This window comes from Cyprinus carpio, chromosome B21 (genome assembly GCF_018340385.1).
Source record: "Cyprinus carpio isolate SPL01 chromosome B21, ASM1834038v1, whole genome shotgun sequence".
Lineage (NCBI taxonomy): Eukaryota > Metazoa > Chordata > Actinopteri > Cypriniformes > Cyprinidae > Cyprinus > Cyprinus carpio.
In genome coordinates, this window is record NC_056617.1 from 10,364,947 (window position 1) to 10,382,527 (window position 17,581).

The window sequence follows — 17,581 nt, forward strand, 5'->3', positions numbered from 1 at the left end:
GTTACATGACTTCATGCCACAGACTGAAACAGCATTTTAATGTCTTTATTAATGAAGCAATGCACAAACAGTTTAGGCCTTAGTGTACAGGACTAAACAAAACAGATTATAATTCAGGTAAATAAAAAAAAGACAAAGAAAGTATTAATATATTGCCATCATTCCATAGAGGTGCAAGGATTATACTGGGCTGATAGTGCTGATGGGAATACATTCTAAGCAGCTGAAAGGCAAGCCTGTCTCACGCTTTGGGCCCAAGTGTTCAGCAGCGCCGTCACCGAGTGCTTGTCAGGAAGCTGAAGGAGTTTAGAGGTCATGTTCTTATGCACACTCTGCAAGAAGGGGTTGGCCTCTGAGGAACAGAGAGAGGAAGGTAAGGAAGTGATGAGTTAATGCATTTCACAGCCTATGGATTTTCATTTAAATTGGGAGCTTAAGAGTGTTTGCATTTCAAAAGGCAGCCTAAGATAGCATGCTGACATTTAATGCACAAATCAGGCTTAGACTCACCATACTGCTGACCGTCATCTTCCCAGTGCGGGCTCTGATCGGGGTAGTCCGCTGGAATGCTCAGCTGAAGAGGGGGAACACTGGGAAGATTTTTATCATCTAGACAAAGACAATGACAGGATTGAATAGACCCTTTTTTTTTCTTTTTTTTTTTTAAATCTAAAGAGTGCATATAGTGGGCACGGGGCCTAAACTGACCTAGTTTACATACGAGATGCACCGTTCCATTGTTGCTGCAAAAGAACGGGTCCAGATCGACCAGGAATTTGGAATGAAGACGAGCCACCTCCCCTTGAAGTATGTTAGGGATGGTCTGGTGCTCGTCATCCTCCAGCTTCCGTTTACGGGAAGGAATTGAGGGACCCCTGGAATTAAAGATTATGCATTCTAACGTATAAATTTAGGAGTTAAGGCTGGGTGGTGTATATATATATATATATATATATATATATATATATATATATATATATATATATATATATATATATATATATATTACATTTTTTATTCATTTTAACATACATACACACACACACACACACACACATACACACACACACACACACACACACACACACCATACATTGGTTTTCATTTTTAAACTCAAAATTATATATTTTGAAAAGCTTAATGAAGCTTTTATTATTAATAAAGCATTTAATATAAATTACTACTATTGTGATACAATGTTTTTAATATTATATAATTATATATTAGAATCATTTTTGAAGGATCATGTGACACTGAAGACTACAGTAATGTCATGTGAAAATTCAGCTTTGTCAAAGAAATTACATTTTAAAATATAGCAAACTAGAAGTTATTTTAAATTGTAATTATATTTCACAATATTACTGTATTTTTGATCAAATAAAAGAAACATTCAAAAAAATCTGAAAGGCAGTGTTTATTATGTACCACAAAAGCAATGCACTGATGATTTAAAATGTAGGCCTGTTATTTGTACAAGATTACTTTTTGTGCATAAAGAAAGAAAAAAAATACTACTTTATTCAACAATTCATTTACGCTTTATTTTTAATTAAAACAACGTATTCGTGTGGTGCAGTTGACAGAACAGCATACGTTTACGTTCCGTGGCGCTAGGGTCGAGACGAATTGTTGAAAAAAGTTGTTTTTTTTTTTTTTTTTTTGCACACAGAAAGTATTCTTATAACTTCGTAAAGGTACAGCTGAACCCCTGATGTCACATGGATTTTTTTACCGATGTCCTTGCTACGTGTCTAGACCTTGATCGTGATAATTACATTGCTGTCTATGGGAAGGTCAGAGAGGTCTCAGAATTCATCAAAAATATCTTAATTTTATTTCCGAAGATGAACGGAGTTACATGTTTGGAATGACATGAAGGTGAGTAATTAATGACAGAATTTTCATTTTTGGGTGAACTGTCCCTATAAGGAAGAAACCGACTTAAATGAGAGAAAATATAGATTTTTTCAGCTGTTGATCTTACGTGATTGGGGGTCCATGAATTGCTGTCATAGCAGGATCAAACGTGCTGTAAAGTGAATGATTGAAAACTGGGGAACGGATGTTGGCTAAGACAGCATCCAGCAGCGGCTGGCACAGGTACTGCTTTTTGGTAGAGGGCACTGGAGGAGGGGGAGGAGTCGGCTGCAAACCAAAGTCAGATGTTATTGTAGAAATTGGTTAAACAATACAACTTAACTTTGAGTCCCTATTTTGAAACTAAAGTTACTTACCACTGCCATGTCATTCTTTAGTTTCTCCAATGCTATTTCACACTTCTGTAGTGTTTTAAGTGGACATCTAGTGGAGGACAGCAATAACACAACCTTAATCACAAGAAAAAGATCCGACACTGGAGACAATATTCAGCATGTCTGGTTTCTTACCTTGTGTTGGGGTCAGTCAAAATGTTGAGCAAACTTTTCATTTTGCTCAAATCCTTCTTCCTATCTGTGAAGGCCAAACATAAACCATGATCTTTAAGATCCAACTGGGAAAAAATCTGCATCAAAAAAGAAATCTCCAGTACCTTCATTTTTGTCTATTTTGTTAATCATTCTGCGCAGTGGCTCGATATATTTTGACAGCTGCTTCAGTTTGTCCATGTAAAGCTGGTCCTCAGATGGTGAGGCCCCTGCTGGGCTCATTACAGAGCTTGGATTGCCTGTAATCCAAAAAATAAATAAATTATGGTTGTAAGAAAATTACAACTCTGGCCAACAGTGGTAAGTAAATAATTATTTTTATGTCTGATGTCTAATTAAATATAAAATGAAATATTTTTTTTGTCTAATGTCTAATTAAATACAAAATTATATAATAAATAAAAAATACAAAAAAACTATATAAAAAGATTTGCTAAAGATTACATTCAACAGTGTTATTGAATTGATCAGTTTTTAAAGATTAAGTGAGAAACAGATGAAGGAAATATAAAGTCTAAAGGTCTGAAGTCCGAAATTCTAATCCAAAATTTATACTCGTTAAAAAATAAATACGACCTCACATTGTGTCACGTTTACACACTGCCTCTGAAACTTTCGTCCGTCATAAAAAAATTCAGACCAGGTTCGATTTTCTGCATTTTCGCATCCGTAGCAAGCATTTTGATAAGAAAGGATGATGAATATGAAAAAAAAGAAAAAACGCATACAAAAATTTCGAACTCAGTGTGCAAAGACCTTCAGTATAAAAAACAGTTAATGTAAAAAAAAAACAAGTATGCAAAATTAAATATTCAATAATAAAGGTGCTGTATGTAAGATTTTGAATCTACTAAAGCATTCAAATACCATAATATGTTTGCAGATATTTAAGAAACATGCAAAGTTAATATACTTGTTAATCTGAAAAACAATGCTACATTATTCTCCGTTGAAAATGTGCATTCTGGGCCAGTATGTCGGTGTTTGTTTTGGTTTGTGAAACCCGCCCACTGCCAGTGTACCCAATTGCATTTCAGGACCCTGGGTTGCCAGTTGGCGGAAAACACAGCGTATATTATTTTGTTCACCATCAAGTGTGCTCGTTCCTGTTTGTGTCATCAATCTGGCAACCTAAGTGTGCATCAAGTCTGAAGAGGAGGAGCCAGGTGAAAAAAAACCCTCTCTAATATTTTGAATTTGGACTGCAATACTTAGTTCAACTACTCTGTGTCAATCCTACATATGACACCTTTAACTAATATATACATAGCTTAAAAAAACAATTCTATGAGTCTAACAAGAAAGCTGTTCTGTACCTGGTGTATTGAGAGGTCCTGGTGAAGGTACCTGGAGGGGGTAACTCTGGGGGGTGCGTGAAGATGCAGGACTCTGGGACGGCTGAGGAGAGGGGCTGGGTTGGAAACCTCCAGGAGAATGGATTGGACCAGAGCTAGAGCGAAAAAGGTTTAATTAACCTTTTGTAGTTATATCAATACATAGTAGAAAAACTAAACTATTTCACTATACCTGACAGAGTTGGGCTGAGAGGAAGGAGGCTGGGGGGATTGCATCAGCTGAGGGGGAAGTGGCATCGGCTGGGGTGTCTGCACCTGAACTGAGGAGGGTGATGACATCATTTGTTGACCCTTTGAAGAAGTTAGGAGAGAGAAAAAATGAAAAGGCATTCAAAGTAACCACATGACTGGAGGTGGTGATGCCAGTTACCAAGAGATAACGGACATACGATCAAGATCAGCTTGCTCTGACTGTACAGCACCATTAGATGGTGCTATATAACCAGTAGATGACTGCTTCCAATTAGCTTCCTAGCACTTTAAGAGAATAACAAAATCCAGTCCACTTACCTGTGCCACACACTTTCCATTAAAATTTTAAGCTGCCCTAAGTGCTTCTGGGTCATTTCTGACTAAATGTTTCTGATTGTGAAACTAGTTGGGGGTGGGAGTCGGGGGGTAAAGAGAGGCAGATGAGTGTGGATTATGGACAGCCTTCGCTCTAGTTTAAATCCACAGACGTACGCACCCACTGGGTTGCAGCGCTGAGACCCAGCACTCATCCCTGTGGTAAATACCTGTGGCATTTGCTGTCCTCCAGTGGCAACGGGGTTTTGAGGAATGGCAGAGTTCGGGGGGGCACGGGGGAACCGGGGTGGAATTTGCATCCCAGGACGGGGCATCATCTTTGAGGAGGACAGAGGGGACAACAGACATGTCACAAGCAAAACAATAAAAGCAGTGCATCAGCGGACATGAGGAAGCACATGCAAGAATGCAAACAGAAAGGGATTCGACAGGTCTGCAAGCACAGATGTACATATAGTCACATTCAACTACGCAACACGAGGCTCTCCAAAAATAAAAAGATTTGGCAGTATAATGTGCTCCTCTCATTCTTCTAGAGCACGTAAAAGAATATCCTAGGTTCAATACACTTTCAGCTCAACTGACAGCACTTGTGACATGATGATTACTACTTACAAAAATTCTATTTTGACTTTTCCTTCTCATCTTAAAAAAAAAAAAAAAAGAAGAAGAAGAAAGAAAGAAAATCTGGGGTGCATTTACAACAGAAGTGAACTGGGCCTATCCATTTCAATACTAAAGCCAGATGCAAAATATGAATTATTTCACACAGGTGTTAAAAAAAAAAAAAATTCACTTATCTTTTCTGATTAAAGTTACACCTAAACATTACACCTAAAATGATAAGAATAACTTTACAGCTCAAATAACAGACCGAATAAATTAAAGAGTGATTGTACAAAATTATAGGTTTTACATTTTTGCTTTTAAATCCTCCAGAAAATGGCCTCATTTACATCTGCAATGTAACTGGTTGTGGTAACCAAAAATGTTGCCAATTAAGCTTAAACTGTATTGAACCTAAAATATTTCTTTAACAACACTGGTTGTCAAGACAAGGCAAGCCACAGGCCAATGGATTTCATGCCGTCTTTTCATGTGCCACAACCATGCAAGGCAAGAAAAGATGCAATGGGTGCTTCTGCATCTCCAACAAGCCTTTAACTGTAAATAAAAGCTGTGGTTGAGCTTGCCATCTACTAATGGCTTTCAGAGGGGACAAACAATGTGTGTATGTTATGCAACAATCAATATATCCTTCAAATACATTCAAGGAATCATTTAAAGGCCCAAAGGACAATATTAGAGTATGTTAGCAATCACTGTAAACTGTCATTTACACAGCGTTTTTTTTAAAAGGAATGCATTTCTTGTCAGGTGCATGCAGAGAGTGTTTGTGGGTTTAAAATAGCAAGCATGCAATCAGGCTGTTAGCTGCACATACACGCATAATGCAAATGAGATTAAAAACTAACGCTACTCAAATTTAAACTGACTGCTCTGCTGGATTTCACAGCTCTGCAATAGAATAAAGATTACCATCTCTAGATTTAGTATAATTATGACCACACATATGGGACAAGGTGCATGAAAGCAACATGAAGCAAAATTTAATCTTCTGCCGAATGTTCACAGATGGGAGGGTCACCCTTGCGGGAGAGATCTGACTAAATGTATTTGAGAAAGTAAGACAGGCAGCTAGTTTAGCTTATTTATGGGTAAAAACTCGATGTATTTTATATATACCAGCTAATGGCAAGTGCTAACAAATATAGCAGAAATAGCCTCCAGAATGCATTTGTAGCAGGAAATGTTGGGCATTTATTTAATGAGATTACTTGTAGAACTAAATACGCTTTCAGCAGTGAGATTTTTTTGTATCAGAATCAGTATCAACCTATATCCTTTAAACACCCACCCACACATATACACACATACACATATACAGTGGGGAAAATATTTATTTGATCCCCTGCTGATTTTGTACGTTTGCCCACTTCAAAGAAAAATGAAGAGTCTGTAATATTTATGGTAGATTTATTTTAACGTATAGAGACAGAATACCAACCAAAAAATCCAGAAAAAAACACATTATATAAAGGTTCGAAATCGATTTGCATTTCAGTCAGTGAAATAAGTATTTGATCCCCAAGCAAAACATGACTTGGTACTTGGTCCAGCAAGCACAGAGGTAAGATATTTTTTGTAGTTGGACACCAGGTTTCCACACATCTCAGGAGGGATTTTGGTCCACTCCTCTTTACAGATTCTCTCTAAATCCTTAAGGTTTCTTGGCTGTTGTTGTTTCAGCTCCCTCCACAGATTTTCTATAGGATTGAGGTCTGGAGACTGGCTAGGCCACTCCATGAGTTGACCTTAATGTGCTTCTTCTTGAGCCACTCCTTTGTTGCCTTGGCAGTACGTTTCAGGTCACTTTCACCCTGGAAGACCCATCCATGACCCATCTTCAGTATTCTGGCTGAGGAAAGGAGGTTCTCATTGGGGCGTGCTGGTATGAGTATCAGTACTGTCAGCAGATGTCACTGTTTTACTGTCATAAATGTCTTTTTATTGTTGTAAGCATAACGGTTGCAAATAAACATACATTTTATATTTTAAAAAGTTTTTGAAATATATATATACTTTTTAAAATATAAAATGTATTTTGTATTTTGTTGTATGTCAGTGTTCATCATCGAATGTGCTGATGGACACGTGCTGCGTTGTCACAGGAACATCCCAGCTGAAGATAATGAGGAAATTATGTTGCTCCTTTTGCCAAGTGCATTCCTAACGACCACATAATGGCATGCACGTGACCTGCTCACTCCAAAGTCCCCATTTTTAGGGGATAGGGATGACACTTCCATTTGGAATTTTCCCATTAACCACTCTTTACTGATACTCGTACCGACACACCTCTAGGTTCTCGTCCAAGATTTTACAGTAGATGGCCCCATCCATTTGCCCCTCAATGCGGTGAAGATGTCCTGTACCCTTAGCAGAAAAACAGCCCCAAAACATAATCTTTCCACCTCCGTGCTTGACTGTAGGAATGGTGTTCTTGGGGTCATAGTCAGCATTTCTCTCCCTCCAAACACGGCGAGTCGAGTTAATGCCAAAGAGCTCAATTTTGGTCTCATCTGACCACAGCACTTTCTCCCAAGCCTTCTCTGAATCATTTAGATGTTCTTTGGCAAAACCTTAAACGGGCCTGTACATGTGCTTTCTTGAGCAGGGGACCTTGCGGGCACTGCAGGTCGGATATCGGCAAAAATCGTGCATCCTACCAATGGTTTGCTTGGTGACTGTGGTCTCAACTGCCTTAAGATCATTAACAAGCTCCTCCCATGTAGTTCTGGGCCGATCCCTCACCTTTCTCATGATCATCCTTACCCCATGAGGCGAGATCTTGCACAGAGCTCCAGACCGAGGCTGATTGATGGTTGTTTTGTATTTCTTCCATTTCTGAATAATCGCACCAACATTTATCTCTTTCTCACCGAGCTTCTTGCTGATGGTCTTGTAGCCCAAGCCTTGTGCAGATCTACAATCTTGTCTCTGACTTCCTTTGACAGCTCTTTGGTTTTGCCCATGGTGGTGAGAGAGGTTGGAATGGAAGATAAAGATTGTGTGGATAGGTGTCTTATACACCTAACGAGCTGACATTAGGAGTAACTTCTTAAAGTAGCAGGACTAATCTGTGTTCCACATGGGCACATAACCAGTCTGTGGGAGCCAGAATTATGCTGGTTGGTAGGGGATCAAATACTTATTTCAATCACTGTGATTTCATATACACAAAGAAATCATATTAAACGAATAAAAAAAAGGACTTTATTTCAAGTGTTTAAAACCTTCTTGAAAAAAAAAAACCTGGGGTTAAAACTAGTGGTTTGAAGGGTAGTGGCAAAAAATGGTAAAGATTTAAAATTACAATTCATTAGCTTTTGAGGGCTCCACTGTAATCCTTAAATAGAGAATTTTGATGTCATCTAAAGATTCTTTTTCCAAATAAACAGGATTTTTTTTTTGGTATATGAACTATTGTTACATTTAAGTGGGTGTCATATAACTCGTAGTAAAAATGTACAAGTCATTATTTTTTGCTCAGAAAAAAAAAATAATAATAATAATATTGAACACTAGACATTCTAATGTACAGAGAAAAAATAATAATTTAAAGCTGAGTTCAATGTATAGTTTTGATGCCTGAACTATATTTTATATATACTGACCAGAGAACGAGGCTCACTGCTGTGGCCAACAATTGAACCTCTGTTGACAAAAATAATATTGATGTATAATCCTTGTGTTGTTATTAGGACATGTTCAGTACACTACGGCCCACCACCAGGCAAGGAATAGAGTTTTGACATTCAAAAGAAATTCAAGTGTTGTAGCATGCAATCACCTCACGCTTAGTCTCTTATCTCAGTCCTCACCACGGCTTGCACTGGGCTTACCTGGCCAGGGACTGCAGAGAGCTGGCCTGCCTGCTGGAGCTGTTGAGCCTGCTGCTGCTGCTGTTGTTGTTGTTGTTGTTGTTGTTGTTGTTGTTGCTGCTGCTGTTGCTGCTGCAATACTCTCGCCTGCTTGTATAAACACAAGCAAACAGGAAGGTATATAAGACACTGAAACTGCCAGGTGCTATATGCATTTCATCTGACTATTTACAATCACATCAACCAAGACGAATGTCAATTATAGGTGTAAAAAGTGTTATTATGCATTTTGCATTATTTGCAGTTTGTAGAGCTTTACCTGCATTGCCTGCTGGAGCTTCAGATGTTGCTGCTGTTGTTGGCTGAGTGAGCTGATGGGTTGATGCTGTCCGGGAGCCATTTGTGCTAATGACTGGGGCATCATGACTTGTTGCTGCTGTGAACGAGGGGGCATCTGACCTACCACTCCTTGAGCCTGCACCTGGGCTTGACCTTGAGCTTGGACCTGGGCTTGGACCTGAGCCTGGACCTGGGCTTGAAGCTGCTGTTGCTGCTGCTGTATTTGGGCCTGGGCTTGGGCTTGGACCTGAGCCTGGACCTGGGCTTGAAGCTGCTGCTGTTGCAGTTGCTGCATTTGTGCTAACTGCTGCTGCTGCATTCTTGTTTGGTGCAACTGGAGGCAGAGCCATTAAAACAATAAATACTCAATGAGAAATGAAACAGATTTTTTTTGGGAGGGGAATCTGTGATGTTTTTTTTTAAGGATTTATTGATGAATGAAAACTTGTGAACAGTGTTTATTCAAAACAGAAATCTTTTCTAACAATATAAGTCTATTACTTTTTATTAATTTAACATCCTTGTTGAATAAAAGTATTAATTTATTTCAAAAAAAGAGAAAAGATACTGACCCCAAACTTTTCAATGGTAGCGTATTGTTAAAAAAGGATTTCTATTTTACACAAACGCTATTCTTTTTTTTTTTAAATCTTCATTCATCAAAGAATCCTGAGAAAAGAATCACAGGTAATAATTAAAAAAAAAATATTAAAAGGCACAAATGTTTCCAAAATTGATTATAAATAAGCATATATGATTTCTGAAGAACCATGTGACACTGAAGACTGGAGTAATGATGTTCAAAATTCAGCTCTTCATCACGGAAAAACATTATATTTTAAAGTATATTAAAACAGAAAACCATTATTTTAAACTGTAATACCAGTAATACTGCACAATATAACTTTTTTGTTAGCTAGGTTATACCTCAGAAATGATCAATGAAATAGTGCTAACTCGCTTAGATTGTTCGTATCTTGATTTTACTGGCTAGCTAGCTACTGTATAAACACTTTTTGGTATTTACTAGTTAAATTTGAATACCAAAGATCAAATATATTTAGTATATCAAAACTTAGATGTAGTCTTTGGCCTCAAATGCAGCAAGTGTGGCTTCAGAGAAATTGGAGGGGAATCCCTCTCTTAGGTGACTAGAGGGTAGTGTGTGTGGGGGAGGGGCATTTTTAGACTTCTGTTTTATTATTATCTCCCCTAAATGTTTGTTCCAGTCTATGGTTTGTTCAGTCAGTGTATTTGTTTTTACAGTGGTAAAGCCTAATTTAGTTGCACAGTATATTACACATAACACAAGGAAGTTTTAAACAATTTTTTGTGATATTCATGTAATCTACATAAATACTTACAAAGATGGACATTTTGATATTTTGTGTGCAGGGTTTAAGAAATGATCTGTGCATGTTATGGAGGAAAACACAGAGCAGGAAGCAGTGTGCTCTGTGCATGTGATTGAGCAATGTGTAGGGTAGAAATGAAACTGAATTTGCATTAAATCAGGTTGTTTTAACCAAGATTATGCTGCAAGATTTTTTCTCAACTACATTTAAGTCCCCAGTTCAGCAAATTTCCAGTTTATTCCCATTAATTCCCATGGAAAGTTTCCAGTCTTGAAAATTCCCAGAATTTTGCAACCCTAATCATTAGACTAGGTCTTAAATGTTTTTCTCCAAAAGAGGGACTCCTTCTCCATACTCCTGACTCCTAACCCTAAGGTTGTAGGTTCGAATCTCGGGCCGGCAATACCGCGACTGAGGTACCCTTGAGCAAGGCACCGAATCCCCAACTGCTCCCCGGGTGCCGCAGCATAAATGGCTGCCCACTGCTCCGGGTGTGTGTTCATGGTGTGTGTCTGTGTGCACTTTGGATGGGTTAAATGCAGAGCAAGAATTCTGAGTATGGCTCACCATACTTGGTTGTATGTCACTTTCACTAAAATTCAAAAGACATTCATGCAGTATTCAATGGATCATCACCACCACCATTTAAGTGGAGCAAACATTAATATTTCCGTGCTCCATTACCTGGTTCTGTTGTTGCTGCTGAGTCTGTGTCTGCTGCTGTTGTTGATTCTGATACTGCTGCCTTATCTGTTGGAACTGCATGGCATTCAGCTGCATAGGTGCTGGCTGCTGAGGCTGCATGGCTGCCTGTTGCTGCGACGGATACTGCTGAAATTGAATGGACTGCTGCTGTTGTTGTTGCTGTTGCATCATCGGCATCTGCCCGGCAGCACCTGCTGAGATAGATACTGCATCACAGGCAATGTATGGGAATTAAAAATAAGATATTAAACTACAATATCTCTAATCAGCTGACAGCTATAGAACTTACCAGCCTGCTGACCTCCCTGCATGCCACGTTGACCCATCTGCATTTGCATTGACCCCATACCACCCATTTGTGCACCAGGGGGCCGTGGTCCAATGCCAATAACTCCAGGACCACCTCCACCCACTCCTGGTATACTTTGCAGGGCATTCATAGGGTCTAAAAATAAACAGTAATACCTTGAGATGTGGCAGAAAATGAACACTTAGAGTTTAATAGAGTACATAAGAAGATCTAAAATAGCTCTTTAAATTTACCAGGCCTACCTTGTGACTTTTTATCTGCAATGAAAAACAAACTGATCAGTACACAGTACACATACAAACATCACAGCTAAAAGAAAAAAAATATTAACAATGAAAACACAGTATACTGGCTACTTACGGATGTCTCTAAAATGAATTATCAGTCTTGCAACTAAAGCCAAATAGTCCTCCTGTTGAAAAAAAGGATAGTATACTTATTTTTTTTTTAACAATCACATACGAACAAATCTTTTCTGTTAGAATGTAGCATGCACATTTAAAAGAAACACTTACTCTGGTTTTTGCCTTCATAAAAACATTGTTCTCCATATCAGTACTGGACTTTGTGTGAGCAGTTCCTGCTTTTCTCATGGCTTCATCTCTGCAATATAATAAAGCAGAAGTCTGAATTTTTTATCACAATTGATGCATGACAAATGTTACCAATTGCTAACTGACTATAAATCATTTAAGAAATATCAAGAACATGAGCACTATTAGAAGAGCTGTTTTTTATTTACTGTAACACCGTAACATTTACTAGCAAAAAAGATAAAATATTCTAAGACAGATTTCAATTCATGAATTTCTGAAATTATTGTTATCACAGAAGTATTGCTCCATAGAATAGTCTTACAAGCTTTGACATTATTCAGATAATTCAAATATATCAACATCTTTAGTTGTGTTAATGAATGTAACATGTTGCAATAAAATAATTATAACCTTATAGGTATAGCTCAGCCAAAAGAAAAAAACCTGTCATCATTTACTTACCCTCAGGTTGTTGCAAACCTGTATGAATTCCTTTCAGCTGCTGAACACAAAAGAAGATATTTTGAAGAATGTTGGTAAACTAACATTTAATAGTAGCCACTAGCCATTGACTTCCATAGTATGGAATAAATGGATTTTATAAATGTAATACTATGGAAGTCAACGCCACAGTCAACTGTTTGGCTACCAACATTTTTCAAAATATCTTCTTTAGTGTTTGGCAGCTGAAAGAAAAATCATACAGGTTTGAATCACGTGGAGAGTGGTAAATGATGACAGAGCTGTAGGGGATTTTTTTTCTTTTTCTTTTTGGTATTCAGTATTTTTGGATGAACTATCCCTTTGATATGAAAAGTCTCTGTTTTTAAAGTCACCAAAAACACAATTTTGGTGCAATCTTAAATTCCTCTCAAAAATATTAGAAAAGTCAATTCAAAACTCTTTCCAATAAACACAACTCCAAAATAAGTGGCTAATTTTTTCTTCAAAGTGATGACAAAAGGAGCATTTGAGTGACTATTTTATGAGTCTTAAGTAATAAATCACAAGACAAATTAATTATCTTAAAGGTTGTTTTCTTTTGCCCACGACATGTTAAATAATATTTAAATCTGCAGACTGTTTCGCTTGTACTTATTTGGACTAATATTTAATGAGGCTAACTTTATATTAGCTAGCAGAATAGCTAAACAAGCTCAAAACAACATCAAAAATGTCATCTTAATTAAAGAACAAAATACCATGATTAGATTGATACCATATATAAATACACATACAGTTTATCATTGCAGATTTCGACTGTGCTTAACAGATGAGCTGATAACGCGTCAGTCGTCCGAGGATCCGCTAGTTAGCTAACGTTAGCTAGCTGAACTCTGTTATTTCCAAAATGCGCTAATATAAAACATATAAAAAATATTTGTATACTCACATTTGGGCCACTAATTTCTGTCGAAAGGCTGGACTCCTCCAATCACTATCAGAACCATTGACCTCCATAACTGATAATGCTGAACAACGCTGAACAAGCTGTTTCCAGATTGAGTAAGCATCTAGCGATGTCCGAATCGTGAACGTATCACTCTACTGAGTCGAATCTTTTCAGTGAATCAGTTGATGCCGCTCACAAAACGAGATATCGTCTGAACGATTCGCTCGAGAATCGTACTGTAACTGAACGATCGCTTCTTGAGTCAATTCACGAATATGAGAAATATTATAAATAAAATATTAAAACTCTATTTTATTAAACGCTTCTTAAGGTAGAGATATGCTACAAATGAATTAACGTTAGTTTTTGTTACGTAAAAGCAAATCCTGTAGGTAAATATTGATCTGAGCTGGCTGCAACAATGTGAACTAGTACACAATAAATGTCAATAAACACTCTTTAAAGAAAACTTAATCAAAAACAGCAATATTTGATTGTCTTGAAGTGACATAACTGGGTCTGGCTATTGGGGGGTCTGGCTTCCTTAATTTTGGCGCTCTAGCGGTTAATAAACAGAACTGCACACATCCCGCGGAAGAACATTCTAACCGGATCTACTTCTCCAAGTTTATGTCTATGGCGATTCACGCAGGTATGTGTTACTCCGCAGCGGTGACGACCCGAACAGGCTACAATAGTCCAAAAAATAATCACTTATTATAAATGTACCGTAGTGATTTGGGATAAGACAAAAAAGGCGGTTTGGTAGATGAATTTATTATGTACTCGCTCATTACACAATCATGGGGAAGACTGCTGATCTGACAGTTGTCCAGAAGACAATCATTGACACCCTTCACAAGGAGGGTAAGCCACAAACATTCATTGCCAAAGAAGCTGGCTGTTCACAGAGTGCTGTATCCAAGCATGTTAGCAGAAGGTTGAGTGGAAGGAAAAAGTGTGGAAGAAAAAGATGCACAACCAACCGAGAGAACCGCAGCTTCACAAGGAATGGACTGAGGCTGGGGTCAAGGCATCAAGAGCCACCACACACAGAAGTGTCAAGGAATTTGGCTACAGTTGTTGTATTATTCTTGTTAAGCCACTCCTAAGCCACAGACTATGTCAGAGGCGTCTTACCTGGGTTAAGGAGAAAAAGAACTGGACTGTTGCCCAGTGGTCCAAAGTCCTCTTTTCAGATAAGAGCAAGTTTTGTATTTCATTTGGAAACCAAGGTCCTAGAGTCTGGAGGACAGGTGGAGAAGCTCATAGCCCAAGTTGCTTGAAGTCCAGTGTTAAGTTTCCACAGTCTGTGATGATTTGGGGTGCAATGTCATCTGCTGGTGTTGGTCCATTGTGTTTTTTGAAAACCAAAGTCACTGCACCCGTTAACCAAGAAATTTTGGAGCACTTCCTTCTGCTGACCAGCTTTTTGAAGATGCTGATTTCTTTTTCCAGCAGGATTTGGCACCTGCCCACACTGCCAAAAGCACCAAAAGTTGGTTAAATGACCATGGTGTTGGTGTGCTTGACTGGCCAGCAAACTCACCAGACCTGAACCCCATAGAGAATTTATGGGGTATTGTCAAGAGGAAAATGAGAAACAAGAGACCAAAAAATGCAGATCACCTCCATGCCACGCCGAATTGAGGCAGTAATTGAAGCAAAGGGAGCCCCTACCAAGTATTGAGTACATGTACAGTAAATTAACATACGTTCCAGAAGGCCAACAATTCACTAAAAATGTTTTTTTTTTTAATTGGTCTTATGAAGTATTCTAATTTGCTGAGATAGTGAATTGGTGGGTTTTTGTTAAATATAAGCCAAAATAATCACAATTAAAAGAACTACAAGAACCAAAGACTTAAACTACTTCAGTCTGTGTGCATTGAGTTTATTTAATACACAAGTTTCACAATTTGAGTTGAATTACTGAAATAAATGAACTTTTCCATGACATTCTAATTTATTGAGATCCACTTGTACACACAAACACACACACACACACACACACACACACACACACACACACACACACATACTTTTTTTTCAGGTCATTTTTGTATTAGCGCACAGTGAATTCTTTTGATTCACTTCACTGCACCGTTGTATGTGACTAATAAAACTTTACATAGATGGTTTATATTACATTATTTGTACCCCCTATATTAAAGCTTGTTCTCACCATAACCAGTGGCATTTGTCAGATTATATATCCCTATTTTAAGTCATTGTTGAAGATTATTTTGATTTCTTCATTAATGAATCTTTTTTGATTTAGTATCACAGAGACGATAGTTTTGTTAATATTTTAATTTAGTTTTCATCTTTGTTTATTCTGTTTTTATTTTAATTTTAGTGACAATTTTACAAACTTTATTGTGTTTTTTCCATTTTATTTTATTTTTTAATGTAGTTTTCATTATTTTTCATTATATTTTATATTCAAGTAACAAATATTTGGTACAACTGCACAATTTTGAACAATTTGGTAACAAAATAGTTAATCACTGAATTACTGACTTTTATTTTCGTTTTCAAGTGTTAGCACTGGGGTGTGGTTATTAGGCAAACAAGTCATGGCTGACATGTCAAATGAAAAACAATTTCCTTCCGCATTTTTCACACATTGGTTGAAAGTTGGCTTCTTGCCCAAAGTTCACTGTGTTTTTACTTACTGTAGTATTATTCTTTTGTCGTTTGGTGGCCATGATCAGTAATACTGAATGTTTTATGCTGAATGTTTACTGAATATTGCATCAGGGCCCTGTAACATTTGTTGACAATGTTTACTTTAGGGCTCAAAAACAAGTTGTGTGACATAGACTACTTTTTACCATTCTTGACAAAGCGCTGCAACTTTAAGTGAGCAGAATTTGCCTAGGATACTGATGGTATATGATATCAATCTTTTTTTTTTTTTTGCATTGATGTTTGTTCTTGCCTGAACAATGAGCACATCTTTGTAAAGGATGTGATGTAATAACAGTGTTAGAGTGTGACTACTGATTATTCAGTATCCTCTGGTTCTGAAAGGAATTTAGATGCAGTAAGATTCAGTGTGTGTGTGTGTAATATTCAGAAATCTGTGTGTTAATTCATTCAAAAGCTAGTCTACAGTTTTTATAGGGCATTAACCTGCAGTTTCACTAGTTTTAAGGCATTTTTGGCTTTGTTTGATCTTAGACACTTCAGGCAAGCAACATAAAAGCTTTGTGCCTTCTGACCTACTTTTTGTACACTTGGTGTGCGTGTATGTGTGTGTGTACTTGAGCAAAAGACTCTCTGTGTCCACAGATTAATTCCCACCTTGCAGAAGTGTTAGAAGGTTTCTCTTTTGATAATGTCAAACCAATTTGTTGCACCACTGATCCAAGGAAAGATTTTGAGACCTGGAAATGCAAGACATTATGAAATAAATCTGAATCTATTAACATTCTAGACTTGAGATGACAATGTTGCAAGGCATTGCGCAAGTTGGAGTTTCATCTGGCACTGCAACTAAAAGAGCTCTTCTTTATTAAAGGAAGAAAAGGAAATAATCCTTGAATTTGGCAATCTTGAAACAGAATAATTGCCGTTTCTTTTTTGTATTTAGGTTCTGGATGATAAAGTCTTAATATAACCTTGTCCTCTTTTATGCTGACTTTGACGTTCTACCTAATCATGCAGACTGGGATTAACAATTTAGGAAATACAACATAATACATTTTTTCATATGTAAAGTAGAAAGGAAAGGAAAGAATGTGACGTGTGGCCAAGCATGGCGTCCCATACTTGGAATTTATGCTCTGCATTTAACCCATCCAAGTGCACACAAATTTTGTGTATTTGGTGTAATGCAATGTGTTTATGGGGTTTAAGGTTCAAAAAACACCAATAACGATAACTTTATTACCGTCTGCACAATTGTCTGCCACTCTAAATGCTCAAACTCTTTAAAGGAGGGCGAATTCTAATTGGTAGGCCTACACTCTTAAAAACAAAGGTTCCAAAAGGGTGTTTTTGCAGTGATGTCTTAGAAGAACCATTTTTGATTCCCAAAATAACCTTTCAGTGAACAGTTCCTAAAAGAACCATTTTGAAGAAAATGTAAAAAAAAAAAACCAAAAAAAAAAAAAAAACTAAAGAACCATTTTCAACTATAAATAACATTTTCTGCATTTGAAAGGTTCTTCATAGAACC

The 17,581-nt window shown here is 37.4% G+C and overlaps 1 protein-coding gene across 5 annotated transcripts; it reads right to left on the reverse strand.

Annotated features, from left to right (window-relative positions):
• Window positions 1-29: 29 nt before the first annotated feature.
• Window positions 30-13,571, reverse strand: LOC109060614 (mediator of RNA polymerase II transcription subunit 15-like). Of its 5 annotated transcripts, none has more exons than XM_042748488.1 (18): window positions 13,396-13,571; window positions 11,982-12,069; window positions 11,827-11,878; window positions 11,709-11,723; window positions 11,446-11,601; window positions 11,136-11,362; window positions 9,077-9,430; window positions 8,779-8,904; window positions 4,522-4,629; window positions 3,957-4,075; window positions 3,746-3,879; window positions 2,534-2,668; window positions 2,391-2,454; window positions 2,238-2,304; window positions 1,988-2,148; window positions 709-875; window positions 511-609; window positions 30-352 (listed from the first exon to the last, which is right to left on the reverse strand). In XM_042748488.1, the coding sequence occupies exons 1-18, from the start codon at window positions 13,461-13,463 to the stop codon at window positions 216-218; spliced, it is 2,277 nt and encodes a 758-aa protein (XP_042604422.1). In that variant the 5' UTR covers window positions 13,464-13,571; the 3' UTR covers window positions 30-215. The 5 variants fall into 5 exon arrangements, with proteins under 5 accessions (XP_042604422.1, XP_042604424.1, XP_042604421.1 ...); XM_042748490.1 differs by having other exon boundaries at window positions 8,779-8,907; window positions 11,136-11,347; window positions 13,396-13,570; XM_042748487.1 differs by having other exon boundaries at window positions 8,779-8,907; window positions 13,396-13,570.
• Between the last annotated feature and the right edge of the window lie 4,010 nt (window positions 13,572-17,581).

What these genes read in the sequence shown, in the direction of transcription:
- LOC109060614 (XM_042748487.1), bottom strand. Translation starts at nt 13,463, where the DNA reads ATGGAGGTCAATGGTTCTGATAGTGATTGGAGGAGTCCAGCCTTTCGA. An exon ending in AGCTCCAGCAGGCAATGCAG is followed by an intron (nt 8,908 to 9,076) that starts GTAAAGCTCTAC and finishes TGTTTATACAAG; the next exon opens with CAGGCGAGAGTATTGCAGCA. An exon ending in TCTCAGCCCAACTCTGTCAG is followed by an intron (nt 3,880 to 3,956) that starts GTATAGTGAAAT and finishes TTTTCGCTCTAG; the next exon opens with CTCTGGTCCAATCCATTCTC.